At 44.8% G+C, this 22,330-nt stretch overlaps 1 protein-coding gene across 1 annotated transcript in view; it reads left to right on the top strand.

The window, feature by feature from the left end:
• The first annotated feature begins 1,167 nt into the window (after positions 1-1,167).
• The window catches only part of Jing (AE binding protein 2 jing), a 92,280-nt gene continuing 71,117 nt past the window's right edge, over positions 1,168-22,330 (top strand). Inside the window, exon 1 of the mRNA XM_071713346.1 lies at positions 1,168-2,597. Within this exon, the coding sequence (XP_071569447.1) occupies positions 1,429-2,597 (1,169 nt within the window). The 5' untranslated portion in view covers positions 1,168-1,428. The remainder of the gene's footprint in view (positions 2,598-22,330) is intronic.

Here is a 22,330-nt window from a genome sequence, read left to right as displayed (position 1 = left end):
TCATCGTCACGAAATCTCCAATATATTATTGCGTAATCGTATCTTAGATGATGAGAATTCTCATTATTTTGTACTTTACGTTCACCGTCACGACAATGCATTCTTTCGTCATGAAATATTTTGAAGTGATTTAATTTATCACTGAAGCAAGCTGCAGTGTAGGAATTTTTGGGTGTGCTAAACACGATTTTTCTGAGTCTTCTGATTTGCAAAATGTTGCCTAAAAAAAAGATATAGTTATTAGAAAGATAAAATTTTTGAATATTTTCGTCATGAGATATTTTGTTATATTAAAATTTTACAATAAAATTAGTGACTGAAACAAAGTACATTTAAGAGAAATTGGGTGTGCTGAACATAATATTTTAAACATTTTTGAAAAAAATGTTTAAACAGTTACCAGCATCATTAAAAACCCCTCTATATAAACTTTCATTAATTTTCAAGAATCTTTCGTTTTTGGAACCACTCGAGGAAAATAGTATGGCAGTCAAAGGGTTAAATCCACATCGAGATAACTAGTTTGAGTTGCAATAGGAAGTTACAAGAAGCAAAACTTTTTATCTTTTCAATTAAATAATATAGTTATCGAAAACCTATATATTGCATAATTAAATCTTACTAGGATATAATTTAAGGTTTTTACATCGATTGAATAGGATCAAAATCCATGGTCGAAACGTCATGCTGATTATAATTGACCAAAACCAAAGACAAAGGAGAGAGAGACTTAAGGCATAAAACCCCAGGTAGCATTAATGTCTAAAAGACATCATAAAGATGTCTTTAAGATGCCAGAAATCTGAAAGATGTCTTTATGATGTCTTTTAGACATTAATTGCTACCTGGGACATTATCTTAAAATTATAAGTCAGCCATTCTGAATATCGCTCTTTCAAATCAAACGCCGCGCGCGCGCAAGCGTCGGGCGCGCTCGGCCGCGCTCGGGTAGGATCGGGGTCACGTGGGTCGGCCGGGCGGCCGGTACGGCAGCGGGGGGCGAGAGGCGAGAGGCGTCCGTACTCCGTATTGGTTAGGCCCCGTTACTCCAGGTTAGGCGGAGAGTGGGGGTTTACGAGAGGGGCAGTGGCAGGGGCAGGGGCTCGGAGCGGCCGCGAGGCGGCGAGGCGAGGGCCGAGGGCGTGCGAGCGGAGTCGAGCGGAGCCGAGTCAGCCCGCAGCCGAGAGGGCAGGCAGGCAGGAGGCAGGCAGGAGCAGGAGAGGCAGGAACTGTGCGTGGTGCGGTGTGCGCGCTGCCGGATCGTAGCGTAGCAGCGCGAGCGCGAGCGAGAAGCGAGGGAGAGCAGCTCGTGGCGCGGCCCGGTGCCGCTCGTGTGTGCCATAGAGGACCACTGCCGGACACGACACGGACACCGACGCGACACGACACGACACGATCACAGGGAGAGCGCGCGCGTTCGTTTACAAGATGGCAGACGACGGACCGTCCGCGGCGGTGGACGCGACCGCGGCGGTGGTGACGGGACTGGGACTGGGACTGGGGGACGGTGATTCTCGCGTGACAAGGGAGCGGCACAAACGCGCGGACGCCACCGCGCCGAGCGTCACTCCGGCGGGCAGTGCGGGCACGGGCCAGGACGCCACCATCTCATTCTCATTCGCGAAGCGCGTCTCCGGCGGACACGAGGACGCCTCTACCGCCTCTACCGCCTCTGCCGCGTCTTCGGCGGCCGAGACGGAGTGTCCACACTACGAGCGCCGGGTTCTTCATCCCCGTCATCATCAGCATCCTCAGCATCCTTATCATCCTCGTCACTCTTCCCACCGTCATCCATCGCCTTATCATCACCACCACCACTTCAACTCTCATTACCGTCATCCCACGAATCATCACGACAACGGCAACGAGCGCGTCAGTGACGACCGCGGCAGTGGTGATTCTTCGCCGTCGCCCGGCGGCGACGACAACGACGACGAGGAGGAAGAAGAGGCGGAGGAGGAGAACGGCGTCGGCGTCGGCGTCGGCGCCGACGGCAACGGCAGTGGCAGTGGCAGTGTCGGTCTGTACCACGACAATGTTAGAATCGAGGTAGTCGGAAGCGTCGTGGCGGAGGACGACTGCAGCGGCAGCGGCAGCGTCGATAGCGTCGATAGCGTCGATAGCGTCGATAGTGACTGCGACGCTGATAGTAGTGCTGGCAGTAGTAATAGTATTAATAGTAGGCAAAGTGGTGCTGGTGGTGTCGCGGAGAAAATCATGAAATCCGGTGGTAATAATAATAATAACGCGGCGAGGCGCGTCGGTGTCGAGGACGCCGACGGGGCGCCGAGCGCGGACAGTGCACCGGAAGTGAACGACCGCGGGGATCGCGACGTTGCTGGGGGCAGGCGCCGATCGAGCGTCATCGTCGTTGCGACGAGGGAGGAGATGGCGGAGCGGGAGGAGCAGGCGAGGGGGGCCGAGGACGCGGCCGCGGCCGCGTCTGCCAAGACGGACGGCGGCAACGGCGTCGCCGTAGCGCGGCACCAGGGCAGCCCGTTCAAGGGACAGATTAGGATGGCCGAGGACACCCTCGTCGGGCCCTGCGGCAAGAAGCGGTGCGCGGATCGATACGACAGCTCCGAGAGCTCTGACAGGTGAGTGAGCGAGACGATAGAAAGAAGAAAGGCGAGAGAGAGAGAGAGAGAGGGATGGACGGCGCGAGAGGGAGCAAGAGGGAAAGGAAGAGAGAGAGAGAGAGAAGCAGAGGGAGGGCACGGTAGGTCTAATAGATTCTTACGAATCGGGAACGTACGAATCCGCGATTCCGAATCGTCGATCGTACGAATGAATAATGTATTCGCCGCGTACCCCGGAAACTCTCAACGCGGCGCGCGTAATCTCCATATCGGAGCGCTCAGCGCGCGACGAATTCCGCCTCGACACGAAAAAAAAAAGGCCGTAATAGCGAGAGAGCGAGATTTGTAAACAAAACTCCGCGAGCCGCGCGCGAAGGCGATATCGCAATAACAACACGTAGGCCGTGCGTTCCGCGAACGAGGCACTTTTTTTCTCCTCTCCTTTCCGCTCCGCTCCGCTCCGCTCCGGCACGTTCCGCGCAGCGAGCCGAGCGCTTCCTCGGCACTTGCGCTCGTCGTCGTAAATCGCGAGACTCGCTCTCGATTCCAGCTCGATTCCGCTTTCGTCGCGATTCCGATTTCCCGCCCCGAGGAGAAGAGCGTCGGTAATTGGCGCGAAGCCGGAGCCCGACGAGCGGAGGAGAGCCTCGACGGGGGTCGTTGTACCGCGGTTACGCGACCGACGCGGACGGCCGTGTCTGCTGTTGCTGCTGCTGGCCGTTCGTTCGTTCGTTCGTTCGATCTCTCCCTCCGTCTCTCTCTCTTCCTTCTCCGCATATGCATGTGTGCGTGTGTGCGCCGCGCGTGTTTATAGGTACGTAGAGATGCCTGCTATCTCTCGTCTCTCTTTCTCCCCGGTCGCTCTCTCGTTTCTCTCTCTTCTCTCCGCTTCTTCGACGCTTCCGTCGGGCCGAGGCGACTGATTATTTTGGTGCATCGCGCGCGTATATCGAGCGCGTCGCCCACTGTTTTCAGCCGCTCGCTGATTAACGCGCGTTGGCCAACTATAAACAATAGCCGTGCCTCTGCAATACGGGGAATACGATCGAATAACGCTGAGCCTCTTACGTTCGTCGTGATATAATCGTGGGCTTGCATCTTGACTTGCGTTCTTGAAATTTGCGTTATTTGTCGTACGATTTAGGCAGGGCTAGGGTTCGCTCGAGAATTCGTCGATATCTTAAACTTCTTAGAGCGTATCGAAGGCCTGTTCTTTTCAGCTAAACTTCTTTCACGTTGCGGAGAAAAAAAGAGAAAAGACAGAACCGTGCAAGAAGTTTAGCTGAAAAGAACAGGCCTCGAATGTGTTTTGAGGATTAAGGCAACACAATGCAAAGGTACAGACAATAGGAACAGGGAATAAAACAGGCAACACAAAAATAACCACATTTCAACTCATAATAAAACTGAATCACTGCGATTGGTCAAGTACAGGCAATAGAAATCCAACGCGTCGGAAATTCTGTTTCTATTGCATATTTCATATTTCACTGCGTTGATACACAGTTTTCGGTAAGTTGAAACGTAGGTATTTCTGTTGCCTGTCTTATTCCCTGTTGTCAGTACCTTTGTATTGTGTTCAGGCCTTTACATCTCACGTTAGATATTTCCTTTCTAACAGTGCCGTGGAGTGACACTGGCATTTCTAGCATCGACTTCATATCGTATATTAAATAATGCACTTTTTAATAATCGTCTATAACTACTGTCTTTATACGAATGCCAATGCTCCTGTTATTAAAAACAGAGATAAGTGCATTTTTATCTTATGTCGCCCAAGTATCGTGTTTCCAAACATGACTCGCGACTAATTACACAATAATTCAGTACAATTATTCAGTTAATACAATTTCTAGAATAAAATAGAAGAAAAAAAATCGAACGCGCTCGTTTTCCCGAAGTCGTATTACTCCGCGAAGAGTTAACGCGACTTTCTCGCCTCGTTCGAAGATCTCGCGCGTTTGCCGGTCGTAGAAAAATCGACGGATGATTAAACGGCGGAGGAGCCGCGCGTCTCTCGAGAGTTTCCGATTAACGGCCCGCCGTTTGTTGGTCTCGCGGGTTAAGGTGATGCCGATATCCTGCCTGGCAGCGCGAGAGGAAAACGGGTCGCAATAAAAGTTTAGTGTCCTAACGGTGCCTCGCCGGTGGTATACTAAACCTCTCCGTCGTGTCTCTACGTAGAAAGTCCTGGTTCCCTCCTCGGATAACCGCGTTATTGTCCCTCGATACGCGGCCACGCCACGAGACGACCGGTAGCAACGACTTCCGGCGCGACGCCGGAAGGCGCGTGGCGACGCGCCCCAGCTTCCGTATCTGTCCCCGTGCGAAATCTCACGCTCTCGTACGAGTTTGTTTGACATATTTTTCGCGACCTCCATATCCTGACGATACACTCCCCATAAGTGCGAATGTAGAATATTAAATAGAATATTTTAGACTCGTGAATTTACAATTTATACACTGAGAAAAAAATATTTAAATAAAAAATATATTTATTTAGATTGTTGCCAAGAGCCTATTTACTTAATATAATACACATAATTATTTAGAATTAGATATTTTTACTTAAAATTTAAATAAAAATATTTAATTCTACATAAATATGTGTATTATATTAAGTATGTGTATTATATTAAGTAAATAAGCTCTTGGCAGCAATCTAAATAAATATTTTTTTGGATCTAAATATTTTTTTTCTCAGTGTAGTCTCGTTTCTCTGCAGATTTTCCACCATTAACCCCTCATTTTCTTTCTCGTTTTTTTTTTCGTTGGATATTAAAATAAGAAGGAAATTCTCGAGTGAAGAGATGGAGGTCAGGTTTGAAGTATACTGGTACACTGCAAGGATGTAAAAATCTGAAACTCAAATTGCTGTTTTATTACTTTGTCCACGATCGGTGTCCGTTTCGCGTTCCTCAGCTTAAAACGCTTGTGGCGTATCGCGAGAGAGAAGAGCCCGCGTTAAGATATATTTTTTCTCTCGTGAGATATCACCGCACGTTTTCGTCTTACTTTACATACACAAGTTTGCGAGCTGATAACCGAACTCATTCAGATAAAACAGCCGACATAGTATTTACATTTAAAATAACGGTTGAGTCAGTTGCCCATGTTTCGCATTCCTAAGGCGCGTAAGTGAACAGTATTTACTCACTTCTTTTCCCTTACAATAAACAGATTTCTCTCAGTTCCCTCTTTCCCTCCTTCTCTCTCTTCGTTCTCCTTACACGTACAACTTTCCTCTTTCCATTTTCGATTGAACGACACGAAAATCGACATACTTCTTTGCACGTGTAAAACGACATTGCAATAAATTTACACAATAAATCTATATATTTTTAACTATCTCGTCCCGCAAGGTTCGCCCTTTCCCCTTTTTCTCATTCAAAGTTTGAATATACATTGATTTGATTTCGCATGCATGCAGCAGGCTTATAAAGTGCAGCCTAAAAAAGCAGGCTATCATGATACTTTGACCCCGGGGAAACCAATTCGCATAATAAATTCGTCTCTGAACTACGCAAGTTCGAAAGGTTCACGTCCATTCGTTCGTTTATCCGTTCGTTTGTTCGTTCGTTCGTTCGTTCGTTCGTTTGCTCGGCATGTTTAGTCGGCAGCGGCGCGGCGTTTGCGTTCCTCTGGTTTAGACGCGCGTCTCGCGACGGGGTATTATTTTTAGAAGAATCCAAGTCCACGTCGGTCGGCCGGTCGGTCGGTTTCTCTGCCGGGTTTACGCGCCGTCGATTACGCGCTCTCGACTTCACCTGTAGTCTGTACTCGTAACTCGATGGGATACCGGTTGGAGCCTCTTCCTACAGGTCGTTTCATTTCGAGTCCCCCCCCCCCCCTAAAGAGACCGTGAGATATCTTTGAGTCGTAATCTTCAAGAGTGGCGTCATGCTTTACAAACACTTCCGTGTGCCAGAATATTTTTTTGTCTAGCCCACCTTGTCTACGACGTTTCTTAGATGTGACACATGAACGCACTTAAAAAACCTTTCAAAATTGAAGAAAATAGAATACTTGCGACCGTTTTAGAGCCGATAAAGTTTCTTGCAGGGAAAAGCTGTTATGTAACCGAGAAGACTTGTGCAGTTTCGAAAATGAATATATGAGATATTTTATTTCAAGAATTTTGAGTTAGTAGCCGTTCGCGCGAATACTCAACTAACGCTTTGCGATTTTCCTGGTAACCGACTGAAAATTCATGATAATTAATTATGACGCGATAAGACGTTTAATCCGACATAATATCGCAACGAGGTCAGATCGATCTTTCTCGTATGTTTAATTCAATTTCCTCGTCTTCGTTGTTGCCATTGTTTTAATGCTCTTGGGGTGTTAGACGCTGGGGCTCGATCAATTCTTGGCTCGTATGCGCCGGCCGTTCCAAATAAGCTGACCTATCGCCCCGTAAATCCGGCGGAGCTTATAAACACATCGACTGTAATAAGCGTCATTAATTACTACGCCGCAAATGTAGAAACCGAGTTTGAGCGGGTCGCGCAGGTCGCCACCGGTCGCCGCCGCGCCGTTGCGCTGCCATAATTCATAATCATTTTCCTGCCATCCGCTTAGACCGCGCGCTTCGAGGCCTTCGAGCTTTCGACGGTGACTCGTATCGTCGTACGAACCGTTTTATACCCAGGTTTTAAGGTAAATGTACACCAATGCCTGGACACGTACCTATGTCTGGACATTTTTATCATTTTAGTCCTTAAATAAGTTATAACGCGAATTACAATCAAAGAATCAAAGATAAAAATATTTTTCTTGTATTATATTTTTATATCTTTGATTTTAATTTGCGTTATACTTATTTAAAAATTGAAATGATAAAGGTGTCCAGACATAGGTCTTTAAGTGTCTCAGCATTGGTACATTTACCTTATACCCAAGTTTTACTTAAAAATACGATCGGCTAATTTATTCTTTACGATCGATTAATTTATTCTTTCTTCTTGCGTTAGCCGCGCGGCGCTTTTACGGTCCGTTTCGCGAAGTAATTTGCATCAGGAGCCTCCGTTTTTTCGTAACTCCTTTCGCGAACGCGCATCATGCGCAAACACAGCGTTGCGCGAAACGTACGTGCGAGTTTCGTAATCCTATTACATGCGTTTTCTAGATATAATTGATGCAGAGTGTCATTATCGATCTGTTATGAAGTAACGTGTCGGTGTGTTCAGCGATTTGTTATAATCTGTGATAATTGATCCATAAAACCATATTTTAATTTTATTGCTCCGCGTTACTTGCAACTTTCCCTATTTCCGCACTTCCTCGGCAAATGTCGAGATACTCGAATCGATAATCTAGATACAATTTATATTTATATACATCTGATAAAAAGTTTTGCAATAATATGTTCTTCATATCTCTTTGCGCTTTGCAAAATAGTAATCGATTCAGGTTTGCGATTTTCTTCGGGAGTTTATCTACAAAAATCTCGCTTGTCTTTCAGAAATTTCTATAGAAAACTTACCTGCGGAAAGCGCTTTCTCACGATGAACAGGGTACGGACTCGACGAATCGACCGTACCCCTGTTTCGTGGCGGAAAGTCTGTCCGGTCCGATTTTGTGCGTGCGTACGGTCGTAACACGTCGTCGTTCGTGTATGACTTAACGATGCGGCGGCCGAGAAAATGGAACTAATGGTCTTAAGCTTTCTAATCGCCGATTACGACATCCTTCGCGAAGACCGCAAGACAGCCAGGCAACGTTCACTCGCAAGAAACCTTAACGCCGCCTCCGCGCGGCGTGTCCGCCTCTTCTCTCTCTCTCTCTTTCTCTCTCCCTCGGTCTTTCTCCCTTTAAACTCCGTCGTTTTATGCACCGTTCGGGACTTGCCTATTTTTACTCGCCCACACGAGACATCGTAAAGCGCAGCTAAAACTGGGCAAAAATGCCGGTGTTCGGTTACAGTTGGACTTTATTGTAGAATCGAAGAGCGAAAACGACACCTCGCCCGGTCATCATATCGTGCTATAATAAGATTGCAAATATAAAAACATGAGGTGTACTTTTACGCATATCCAGCGCTGAAACAGTACTTTTCACTGAGCTGCGAGACAAATTTAATTTGACAAATTCCGGGGGTCTTTATTAATTGCCCGAATTTTTTACATTCATATTCGATACTTTGGGAGGAATTTAATTAAGTGAATTTTACTGTACCCATTAATTGTGTCAAGGAACATGCCATTCCGGCCATAGCCACTCCGAATTTATGTATGTTCCGTTATGTCTGATGGATGCTCAATCGAACGTGTCTCTCTCTCTCTCTCTCTCTCTCTCTCTCTCTTGTTTCGGATCGACTCTCACGCGGCGGAGACGCGGTGGCGATGACCGAACGAATCACGGGAGAACAGAGAACGTAAGCGCGATGCGTAAGCGAAGCCGAATCGGCAACAACCTTTACCTTCACTTCGGTCCGCCGCCGCCCGGGTTGTTCCGCACGGTCCCATTCACGAATTTCACTTTCACGGCCACGGCCGTGCGCGACGACGCCGACGTTCCCGCATTCGCCTCGAGTCTCTCTCACGTCATCGAATGTGCCGAAATGTTATAAGCGCGAACATTGACATTTGCCACGCTGCTGTTTCGAGCGCTATAAATATTTTGTACCGCGCGGAGCGCGAGATAACGCCTGCCTTGATCTCTAAAAGCCAATCGGTGTACAAATTTCCATGCCTCTCCAGATGATCCGCTTCAGCATTTATATTCGAGTCGTAAATTCTGCAGCGTTAAACTTTGGAACACATATATCTGTGTAACTATTGAGATAAAAGCATAGATAAAAGCATATATTATGTATGCAATCTGAACGCTATTATGAGTGTATGCAATTAACTCAAATTCGAACTAATTTAGATATTAAAATTAACTTTGAGAATAATATATATTTTATAGTTAAATCTCTTTATGCATTTTATCTTTATTCTTTTATCTTTTTCGACGTGTTCCATTAAAAGTCGCTAACTCTCTCTCTCGCAACTACCTCCGGTATAAAACTGCACAGCGAGCTGCACAGTTTACTCCCGACCTGTACAACTACATTACAATTGCGAATTAAATAGCGATGAACGGAGAGAAGCGTCGGGTCTCGAAGTTTAAATCACCGTGCAAAGCACAAACTCCCATCACGACAATTTTGTAACGTAAACGTACAATACGCCTCGCGTGCGCCGCGCGTATTGATTTTCCTCTCCGTGTACGCGGTCCGCCCATCATCGTTTTTCCTATGAGAAAACTTCGGCACCCGAATACACACAACCCGCGCCGCCGCGATCTAAAGCATATTATTCCAGGGTTAAAGTAACAGAGTCCGAGTCAAATTTAAATACCCTTCGTGGTTTTCGATTCGCGGACAAACAAACAGCCTGTTAAGGATACTTAGGGTAACTCCGCCAGTTTATTTGCCGAGACCTGAGAGAGTACAATAAATCAGTATCGTCTCTAGAGACGGACTCTAGTGTTTGTCTCAAATGTTTGTCTCGGGAGAACGAGATTTCCGTGTTCTTTGCCGCGCGGATAAAATTAGCTCGTTTCCAATTACATTGATGCGTTATTCCGATTCAAGGTACAAACGATATTTATATCTTTTCAGCAATTTGTCACTAAAGAAAATGATTTTACTTAAGTATCGGCGATTATAACACGCGAATAATTCGCAAAAAAGCTTGCGAAACTATCGTAAGCAAAATAGTCATAAATCACGTGTAAAAAAGTGAAAAAAAGATACACAGATATTCTATTATAAATATATAATATTATAAAATACGTAATATCTACATTCTAAAGTACTCTTTAAAGAGTTAATTTTAGTATCTAGTAAATTAGCTCAAACTTAAAAGCTAAGCTTTTTTTTTTTTTTCACAAAAAGGAACAAGATATAAAATTACCAGGAAACATATGCATTTATAAGATTAAGCGTTGAACATTTTAGAACATAAGTCTGCTTTTCATTTCATTATATACAGGGTGTTGAAACAAGGTGTATAGTTGCTGTTACAATGTACACAATTTGCTGAAACAAGAATGTTATTTTTCCTAAAATCGCTGCCCTCCCAACTAGTTCTTTTTTTCTGTCAACGATAAATGACTCGTATCCGCCTCCCCCTGCTTCCCAGACTTTTGATGGAAAAAAAAATTCGGCTTACTTCGTGATGGATACGCGCGACGGATAGATAGTAGATGCTCGTTGTCGGCGATATAGCCGCGGCACAGCTACGATGCACGTATATGCATCGGTCGTGTTGTTGGATCAATACGCAGCCTAAGCCACCGTGCTTACCGCTGCGTTTGACCCTCCATCTGTGCAGCAACAAGTTCTTCGGGGCTTGGGCTTATAACGGGTGTCCCGCTGCGGTGTCTCACCCTTGCGACGATGAAACGATCGCACCCCTCCGGGTCCCCAATTAAGGTTCGTTCGTTCTATTCGCGAGACGAGCGAGCGTGCCACCCCTCGCGCGATGCGAAGAGACGAGAGGATCTCTTCTCTCTTGTCTCCATCTAATTAAAACGATCGCGCATTAATTGCAATTAAGGGCAACTTAGCGCCGGCCGGAAGCGCCGGCGGACTACGTGTGTGTCGTGCGTGTTCGCACCGCCCTGCTATTAACTGCAATTGTAGCAAATGTGAAAGGAAGAGGAGAGGCTTTTATAATTATAACGTTGAATACCGTATCTCTTATGATTTATCGTACTCGTGTTGATATTTTTATAATATTATTCAGATCTATGCGCGTGTGTGTGGGATTTAATATATTCCTTTTATAATGAAAGATTAATTTGTGTTTCAAAAGATTGTATTTCAGAAATTGCTAATGTCTCGATAATCGATAAGAAAAATGTAACCCAGCTGTACATTTATGATACTTAACACAATTTAGCACAGTTATTTATTATTCTTGTTTGCTGATTAACTATTAATCTCCGCGTATTGGCTAAAGTGTCCAAAGTCTAACAAGATAACGCGAACGCCGACGTTAACGGCGGAACGGAGCGGTTCCGCGAAAGTATCTCTCGCCGGTGTTTTCAGTTAGGAAACTGTTTTCGCCTTCTCGGACACACGGTGTCGTCGGGGTCGAACTGTCCGTCTTTCATCCCGCGACGGACCTTCGACGTTTACGACGAAACGCGCTTTCGCGGTGTCGTCGTCGGGGGACCGCGCGTAGAAAAGCTTTTGCCTGGGTGGCAGCCACGTGGGTAGTGATTAATTGTGACAAGGCGCAAACACGCCATACACGCAATATACACGCAGGCCCCTTTCTCTCTCTCTCTCCTGTCCTCGTGTACGCGAAAGGCCATGTGTATCGGCGCACCCGCATGCAAAACGCACGCACACGTACATATACACGCACACGCACGTACGCGTGTGCTCGGCAGACTATGGATTACGTGTGCGTGTATGCGCGTGGGCGCGACGGCTGCGGCGTTCTCTCGCTCTCGCGGGATCTCGATTAGAGAATAGTGCAGTCGCTCACGAGCTACCGCGGTCGCGTATATATGCAATCTCGAATGCAGACACACTCGCGCGGGAAGGGTCGATCTCGGGGCACGCGAGGGCAACGAGGCGGAAACGGGGGCAGAAATGGAAATCGCTGCCGATCCTCGAAGTAGCGATTGCTCGCCGCTCCGGTTGCATCGGTCGCAACCCGGTTAGCGGCTTAATCTTTAACCAAATAATTTAACTCTCTCTTTCTTTCGTCGCATAGGTATGCGTAGGCGTAACTGCAATCTAGAAAGGAACGGGCGATGATTAATGCTTTCTCGGTTGCATAACCCGGAACGTCGATGCGATTCCGTAGATTCTATCGAAATGTAAGAAAATGCGCGAGAACCACCTGTACTTACTTATCCTGTGATATACTATCACATATCACGATTTTTTTTCGCGCGTAACCTGATGTTATCGCGCACGCTTTTAATTATCGTTTCGAGACACGCGCTGAGAGAACTGACCATATAGCGTAAAATTATAATTAGAACTGCAAGAATTATTTGTATATTATTGAAAGTTCAATTCGTGTGTCTGCATCAAATGAGTAACATCAGTGATACGTGTCGTGTCTAACGTACAAAGTATTAGTCTCCGCTTACCCCTGTTCATGCCCAATATTGAATGTCAATGTTAATGTAAGATGAGACTTAGACGCGGCATTTAGCGGCTAAACATTGCGGCGTGGAACACGACCGCTGTCATCGATACCGAGCTCCGCAACTACCGATCCCGTTGCGCAGTTGCGCCGCGCCGTGCGGTTTCATTAGTCGATCATTTTGCAACGGCTCGTAAAACAGCTAAAGGATAAAAGACGAAATACTCCGCGAATACTCCATCTCTCTCTCTTTCTCTCTCCTATGAGGGGTTGTGTGTGTAGAACGGCTCGCTTCTAGATCCTTATCTCGCCTCGAACGTCACGATTAATGTGTCTTACACGTGCGCGTACGGAATCTATACGTACGTATGTATTTTATCGCGTTACCCGGCTGCAACCTAGGCCTAGGCCCGCACGCCTAGGTCCGCGCTTGCATTTTGCAAGACGCTTGTTTTCGCAACCGACTCTCTTTCACGGACGTCGCCGTCCAGCTCGCTTCTAGCTCGTGTTCACCTACTTCTCTACGTGCATATATACATATATACATGGGCGCCGACAAGATTTTTCTACAGAAAATACGTACATTCTGACTGAAATATTTTTTTTTTACGGTTTCACAACTTATTATTATCGGTTGCGGAATTTTGTAGAGAGGAGAATTTTCCTCAGATCTTTAAAGCAATACGTGTCCCCTTCTTTAAATGCATTAATAAATGTATTCGTTAGGAATAAATATTTATTAATACTGAAACTCTTTTTCTGATATTTATTATTAATTGTTGTAATTAATATGGTATAATAATGCAATATTGGAACTTGTATTGAAATCTTTTCGCTCAGTTTAACGAGTTTATCTCGGAGCTTATTATAGATTGCGTATGAAACGCTATCAACAAGTTTACTCCATAAAGTCTCATTCTCAGAAGACAACGCACTTCGTTTAAACTTTATTTGCTTGTCCTGAAGATTAAATGGGCGCAAAGTGTAGTCCATCGCGACGCCCATGTGATGTATCACCGCTCTCAACACGGGAATGACCCAGTATAGCGTACTACGCCGCGCGAGAATTGCCCGAACGATTTCACTCTCTAGGAATGAGATGAATACACTTTGCGATCGAGGGAATTGAACTTTCACCGTTACCGCAGAAATGTTTACGCGACGGACATCGCGCGGGATTATGCATCGCCTCGCGCATATCCACCCACGCGGCTCGTTGCTCCTCCCATGATTAATAAGGTAGAACGTAATTTTAACTTCAACCTGTACGACGCTAGAAATAGACAAAGGAAGTTTAGTGGGCGTTTAACGCTAAATATGGTTGTTCGATTCTGCATCGCAGAATCTGGTTTTAAATAATTTTTATGTGAGAAATTTGAATTTTTATTTCTTCAAATGATTACATTCCGATATTAACAAACGATATTTTGATACATTAAATTGATTGCTGTGTGTACTTTTAGCAAAACGCGCTTCGAGGATCGCTCGATCATCTTGGGAGCACTTTGGGATTCGCGTTCGCTGGATTTGATCGTGAAATCTTTCCTCGAGCGCGATTCACGAACGCGAATTGCAGGCGATATACGCGAGCGGTAGATCGGCATTGCGCGGCCGGTTGCGTAACAATCGGAAATGGGAGCAGACGCGCGGCGTAAATGCAGCCAGCGAGTGCGCGCGCGCACTCGCTGACAGGAAAAATGTGGGTGAGCGCTTTGCAGGCCGCTGCTAACTAGACAAAGGGATCCGGCCTCTCGCTTCGGGAATGTCGGCCGCGGCTGAAATCTCCGATCCAATTAACTGTATCCCTCCCGCCGCCGTTCCTCTCCCGCTTCCTTCTGCGCCGTCTTCTCTCTGCTTCTCGACGCGACGCGACGGTGCGCCCCGGGCCCTCGTTGCGCTGGCCGTGATGCGCATCGAATACGCGGAATATATGCGATAGAAACTTTATCCCTCACGTTCGTTCCCTCACGTTCCAGGTAGTTCTAAAAAGTGGCTGCAGTTATAATTTTTTTTCTCTCTATATCGTGTGGATCGCGCGATACAATGTTAGGCTCGATTTTTGCTTTTTGCTTCACGTAAGTGAAACTCTCGCGAGAATCATGATGGGTATCGTAAGTAATATCACGCGAATCGAACTCGCCGTATGATGTTAGGCGCACACTCGGAGTTCGATATTTTTTATGTTTCGATTGTTTCGAAATAATCTGTAATATTCAAATTTTCAAGTGCATCGACAATCACCACCTCGCACCTCAAATTTTCACGTCTAATATTATTACTTTCTTTTCTTCGATCGCTCTCGAGCCATATTGAGCTCTGAAAATCGCTGAAGACATTCAAGGCACAGATATCCCCCTCGCGGGATAATCCGATATCACTCTTCCCCATTTTTCTGCTTGCCTTGCCCTTCTCTCATTCTCTCTCTCTCTCTCTCTCTCTCTCTCTCTCTCTCTCTCTCTCTCTCTCTCTCTCTCGCCCTTTCTATTCCCTCTTTCTCCCGCTTCCTGTCGATGCCAGGTCGGAAACGTCCCGATAATCCAAACCGAAGCGCTTATAGATGGAGACTGCGGACGTTCTCGAGGAGGAGCTTGATCTCCGCTCTCGCGAACCGCGGGAATGGCAGGACGGACAGAGGGCGAGAGGACTCGCAAAAGTGGTGGGAGGACCGGGAGGGATGCAGGACGATGGGGAAAGAAGGGGGATCCCTAACACCGCTATTTATTCTCCGAGGAGTCTCCGCGTCTCTCCACCCGGTCCGGCCTCTACGCTCGATTTCGCGGTCAGAATTTGCGGAATGTCCGTGGCTGGAACCCGTCCATCCGGTTTTTTAATTGCAAAAAGGATCCGCCAGGACCGGGGGGCCGCCGTCGCGCAAACCCGCTCTCGGGACCTTAAGTCCGCCGACAGGACTCGACTCCTTCGAACGCGCGGGAGACGAGTCCTCTGAAAGGCGCACGAGAGCGACGTGTTTCGTACGAGAATCTTTCGCGGTTGCGAAGTCGTAGACTTTCATAAATCATAAAGCACAGTTTCTTTTGACATGCGCTTTCTAGCACTTTGTTTTAGGCTTATTTTTTCAAACATCTAATTGAACGTTTAATATTTAAAGATCAATATCATGCATGTATGAAACATAATCATTTTTATCGTTAACGAAAATGTGTGCTATAGTTACATCACAGAATTGAAATATTATAAATGCTTATATTGGATTTGAAAGTAATCTTCATCGAGAAAATCATCGTACATTTTATTTAGCGATAAATCTAATTGAGATATCTGAAGAAACACGTCTGCAGGATTCGCAAAAATTGTAACTCAGGGTCGACGTCGGGATGACTCGTTATTCCGCGGACATGAGTATATTTAATTACAACAATTAGTATTAACAAGTAATAATTATTCCCGTGAAAACGTTATTACAATCACGGCGTTGTGTGCGTGGGCGAGATAAAGTAATAATACCAAGGCTAAAATAGCCAAGATAAAGAAAATTATCTTCCGCGTGCACGGCACGTGTATACATAACGTGTGTCAAGGATAATGCACTTGTAGGTTTTAATTTCATCACTTTTATTCTCTTCTCTTGTCTTCCATTTCTTCCGTTTCTGATTCTTTCGCCTTCTTACTATTCCTACCTCTCACTTTTACGTGAAATATTACACGCGTTTGCACTTTCTTGCAATTGTTTTTTTTTTTAGGACAGATTTATACGTGTTATTAGTATCGCGTGTTCAAAGGAATTTCGTCACAATTCGCATAATAAATCTCTGACGTTCCTCTCCACCTCCCTGTTATCATTCTCCTTTCCTATTTCCTTCCCCTTTTTCCATCCCTCGCTATCTCTCTTTGCCAGCCTCGTTCCTTACTTTGTACCTTTCTCGGAGCAGTATACTGGGACGGTTTAAGTGTTGCGGTTCGGTAACTCATGGCGACGGTTCATATACCAAAAGGATATCACCAGTGGATCGCACCGGATCAGGTTCCCCGACACTACCACTCTTACGCTCCCTAAAACTGGTTTCGTCATTTAGGCCCGCCCCTTTCGCGAGTCCTTTTGCCTTCATCCGGCCGTTTCCTTCGGCGGCCCGAGACTCCGGCATCAGGAAGGATACTTTAAATACCCAGCCAAAGAGAACCAGGAGTTGTTCACCAAACTGTTCTGCTCTTAAACCGTCATTTCACGACGCGATATATCATTCGTCATGATTGCGCCAAGAGTCACTAAAATTTGTGAGTTTACGCATTGCATTAATTAACGACTCATAACGCACGATCGAGCCGTTAAAACGGCTCTCGTTTCGCTGATTAATTATACGCATTGATACGATGCGTCATAAATTAAGTATATCGCCGCTTTGCCATTTTTTGCCATTTTGATGCCGATAAATATAACTCGAGACAGTCTAATTTAAGTTAATTTGACAGAGCGTTGAAATCTTGTTCTTCCTCGCGTTATATTAACAGTTGCACTCGCACGAGGATTATCATAATTTCCAAGTTTATTCGATATTCAACTCGATATTCAATGACTCACAATGTATATTTTTATCTTATTTTTCTCACTGTTGTGGAGAATATTTTGGTTTATCTGTCTTCTACCAAGAGATCATGGAATATTTATTTTAATATTTTCACGATAAAACACACATATCTATATATAAATATAATAGAAAAATAAAAATATAATAATTGCTACAAAAGAGAAAGAAGCAATTTTGTTTACTGCACAGCTTTATAAGAGATTTCACTTTAAAAGATTAAGATAATTATGACAAGCATGAAATACGAGCAGTTTTAAGAGGAGATGTGGGAGGGATTGGCGTATAAGCGGTGCATCGTTCTTGGGTGATTGAACTTCGCTTTTCGATTTGGACAAACAAGCCGAGCGCGTGTGCGTGCCTGTTTTTGAAGGGTGCGTGCGAAGGATGTTCGTTCGCGCGGTATCAGTACACGCTCGTCGTCGCGTCGGCGGCGCGGCTTTTTCTCGCGAATCGGCAAACGGCCGCGGCCGGTGGGGGCCACGAACGCCACGAACGCCGTCGCGCCGCGGTCGTAGCCCTTGACAAATTCGTTATCAACGGCACACGTCGTAAAACTCTCCCGGGGCACTCTCACTTTTTTCTTTCACGCCACTGCGCCGTGACCTCGCCGGCATCTCGTCGTTTCGTGAGGTAGTCCTCCTTTCGGCGTACAACACAAGTGCCCCCTTATCGCATGCACTTATCTCAATTCGTGCCTGCGGCTCGTCAGGTCTAAATTATCGTTACGCGTATGTATGTGTACTATGTCGCTGTTCATGTGTACGCGTGTGTTTATGTTAGGCGTTTTTTTTTTGTTTTCATTCGTGCTCGCAAACATCGGAGTTTTCGTGCCGCGAAGTACCACTTAGCTTCATTTTACAAGTATATCATCTTTTTGTTATCAAGAAATTTTATTTTCTCATTGTCACCCGCGCGAAGAAATACGATCAAGATAGTAGTAGGTACATGCGCAAAGGTTGAATGTTCTGTCGCATATCAGTCCATTTCTTTCTCGCCTTGAATTATCGAGTTGATACACGATATTTTGTGCAGTTTTAAAACTGCCATTTTATCGGACTGATTTTTTTATTCTCGTGCAAACTTTGTACGATTCAAATAATTTCTCGTTTGATGGCGAATCTTTATCTTTAAATTTATGCATAATTTGTCGTCTCTTATTAATTACTCAATTATCACACGTTAAATTCAGTAAATGGGTCAAGTAGACGACATATATATGATTATTTTAAACGATACATTTACGTACGACCGCAATCTACCGTTTCCGAATCCTCTTTGTCACTTTGACAGGAGAAAGAAAACACCTGTCATCCGCGAGTAATTGGGCGTGAGTATTCTAAACATTATTTCGCAACGTGCACTTGTGTGATATCCGCTTTTTCGACCGCAAACCCAGCGGCAACCTGTCGGTTCTTTTACGAACTATTATCCCTCTGTTGACCGTGCCAGTTGGCACGATCTCCACAAAAGCGCAGCATCCGGCGAAAGATCCGAACAGGCGGCGAATGAACGACAACGTGAGTTTACTGGCCGGTTACTCATCGAAAGCGTAAAACGCGGAAGAAAGTGTCCCATTTCTGACCGATAGCTAGGAAAACGTGATTCTCGGCTTTGACTAGCTGCAACTCTAATATCGAAATGTAGGCAATGTGTGTGAAGCTTTGCAAGCTTGATTAAATCGTTAGATTAAATCGTTTTAATTAATAAGAATTAAGGAATCTGCTTGATATTGCATTTTGACTCTATACCTCTTCTGGCTGCTTCGGTTCATCACGTCGATTGTAATTCTTTCGTAACCACGCGATCGCGTTAAACATTTTCCGTCTCTCGTTGCCTTGTTCCCTCCCTTTTATCTCAGATCGTGCTTCCGCAGGAATTTAATAAACCGCGTGCCACTGAGGAGCAGGATGATCTTGCGAATTTCATTGAGCGCGAATCTTAATATAATAATTTATTATTCTTGCGAAGAGAGAATTTCCAAGTGTTTGTTGTATAAAGTAATATCTTCGATTTAACATTACATCACTATTCTAGAATATAACTGAAATCGATGCTTCAATGACCCTAAGAAATAGACTAAAGAATATAGTTAATTAAGTAGAATATAGTTTGCAATAATTGCGAGGTGCAAAATGGCAAGTATTAAATCTGACATTCAAGTTAATAATATACATTTTTATGTATATTATTAATATATTAATATACATAATTCAAAGACGTCTTAGATTTTAAAGTAGAATTTATATGTTTAAAAATGTCAATGATATCAGAGAAAGTATAATTGAAATAAATTACAAAATATAAATTCATGAAACATATTACCCTTTATAGGAGCCAGAAAAAAAAATATATTCCTATATCCTACTTAACAAGCATACTTAAGCCCTTTATTATTTCTCATATAACGGTCGTTAACACTGATTTGTATGCTCTGTGCATTAATGTGTATCGAAATCGTTGGGGGATCGATTTAACATTAAAACCAGACGAGAGCACATTTGATGCCCAAGATCGTGTCCGAGAAGCATAAAAAATTACGTCACACTAGAACGATCCATCGAGCTCGGGATGTGTGTAGGATATCTCGACACCCTTGTCCCCTGCTCTCCTTCTCTCTCCCTCTCGTATCACCTTTTCGTTTTTTCGCTCTTGCTCGTGTAAGGCGAGCGGAGCGGACGTGCAAGAGAGAAAAGGGGCACCCTCTCTCGCCCTGAAAAGTGTTCTGCCCTAGGAGGCTGGCCTTTGGACACAACTAATCGATATAGGCCGTTCGATATGGACCTCGGCATAGTACAGCCGAACGCAAAAGTTCTCCCAGCCTCCGGTTTCTCGATACCGTCGTCGTCGTCGTCGTGCAATATCGAAGTCGGCCATCACGAAGTTGTTTCAGCAGCTTTGTTCCCGTTTGTCACTGACAAAGTCACGGTTCTTAGATATCCTTATTTCGCTGTCAAACGGAACAAATTAATACATTTATCTATTTAATGCTGCTGCAAGGAAGCTCGGAAAAATGTACGAGGAGCCTATAAAGATTTAATCGTTGTCTTCTCTCGCGTCTCTTCAGACCGGTATTCACAGTCGGTTCTTATATTTAAGACCGTCTTAAGTACAATCTTAAGATGTTATAAACCAATCACAGAGCCGTATTAGCATCTTAAGACATTACTACGGTCTTGAAATAAGATCCGACTATGAATACCGGTAAGGAATATCTATATTAACAAAGGAGATGGTTCTCTCTCAATTCGACCCAACTGGCCATTTAATATAGTATTCAAATATACAACGTTGCAAGAAGCTTTTTAACCTCGAGGCACACACAATATGAAAATCCGTAATTTGAATTATTTTCGTTATATTATCAGCTTTTATAATTAAGATGTTAAGATGAACAGCCTCATTGTAAATCTATAACTTGGTTTACACTTGATAAGGACCACAAACCATGGTCGAAACGTTGTGTATTTGAATATTATATTAACAAATGGCCAGTTGATGGGTCGAATTAAACTATCTTCTTTGTTAATTATTACAGGCGAAGAAAAAGATTATTATCTCAAGTTTAATATTTATAATATTTCTTCGAAATTTGAATATTACATTAAGGTTAAAATTAGTATTTTTTAATTGTATAAATGCTTCGCGTTTTTGTGCACCGCGGTTTGCGCGGTTTGCCTACTTTATCATGCTGTATCAGACAACTTGCACGGTTGTTACCGATCTTCAACGTTGCAACGGGATCGCGGTGAAGTTAAAGTCGTGATGCTATCTTTTATTAACGCCGTGATCCCGACGATCTTCCGACGAAGAGCAATGGCTATTTTGCTCGCGTCGAAAGTGAGATGACTGACAATCAAATTGCAGATAGCCGAGTAATAGCGAGTAGGCGAGTAGGTGAGAGGGAGAGAGAGGAAAACATCGTGATATTAAACCGACACCTGGTCTCGCGCCGCACCTTGCAAGCCCCGGTCCCTTCCATTCTCTTCTTTCCGCCTCTGCCCCCCATTCCCTTCCGTGCCCCCTTCTCGCACGTCGCCTAACTCCTTGCCTCGTTCCGCGCGCACCTTCATAATCCCGTATGTCGCAACTCGCGCCAGATGATTTCCGAGAGGACGATACCTGTGCATCGTCGAATTTTTGGCGTGCTGCGTACATATGTGTTCGCGCGCGCACACTCGTCCCGGGCGCTATTGCGAGGCCGTACCCTGCGGGCGTCACGCAAACCTTAAAAAATGATCGCGCATAATTCGGTGTCTTATGGCGAACGTCGTGCAGCGAGTAAGCCACACGTTTCGTGGTTTCTCCGGTTGTAATATTTTCTCGCTCAACTCATCCCCATAAGCTTTCGCTTCGTCCTTTTTCCAGTATGCGAAAAGATCTCATAATTTCTTGATGGTTTTTCTTGAACGTGAACTTGTCAAACCAAGTGAAGCAGATGAATTTCATATCGTAAACTACATTTGATGAAATATCTTGTCAAACTCGACTTTACACACGTTTTGAGATTGCAAGATTTAGCAATAGTTTTAATCTTTGAAAATTAATTTAGGAATTTTCTCATAATTTTCCGAGAACATAATGATAGTTTATAATTCAATACCAATTACTTTCATATCTCGCAGGTTTCATGTTCGGAACGTGTCAGTTGAGCAAAGATTTTCTACTCTATGATTCCGTGCCTAGAGCGTACACGATCGCCGCAGGACATCCCAAATGGGATTTCGAGCTGCTGCTGCTGCTGCTGCTGCTGCCTGGCTATCGTCACTCATCGTTAGCTGCGCCATGAGATTCGGTCCAGAGGCGATGGATTTGAGGGGGGCCCCGGATACAATGCGCTATATGAGTCATACGTGACGTGCGTAAACCGTAAACGCACATGAGAGGAAGGCCCCCCTTCTGACCATCCATGGTTTCGCCCCACGATAGGTTTCGAACCTATCGTTACAATGTTGATAAAGTTAAATGTCGCCTTTTCCGTTCCCATTCTTCCCATAAGTACTCCAATTTTATGGAATGAAAACGATTCTACGTATATCTTTGGCAAGTACGGAATTATATATATATATATATATATAGGATTAATTTAAAGATAAATGATCAAGCATAT

This window comes from Temnothorax nylanderi, unplaced genomic scaffold, assembly GCF_030848795.1.
Source record: "Temnothorax nylanderi isolate EJ_2023f unplaced genomic scaffold, tnyl_v1.0 TNYL_tig0123_pilon, whole genome shotgun sequence".
Taxonomy (NCBI): Eukaryota; Metazoa; Arthropoda; class Insecta; order Hymenoptera; family Formicidae; genus Temnothorax; species Temnothorax nylanderi.
Note: the sequence above shows the minus strand (reverse complement) of the source record. Positions and strands in the feature narration are given on the sequence as shown.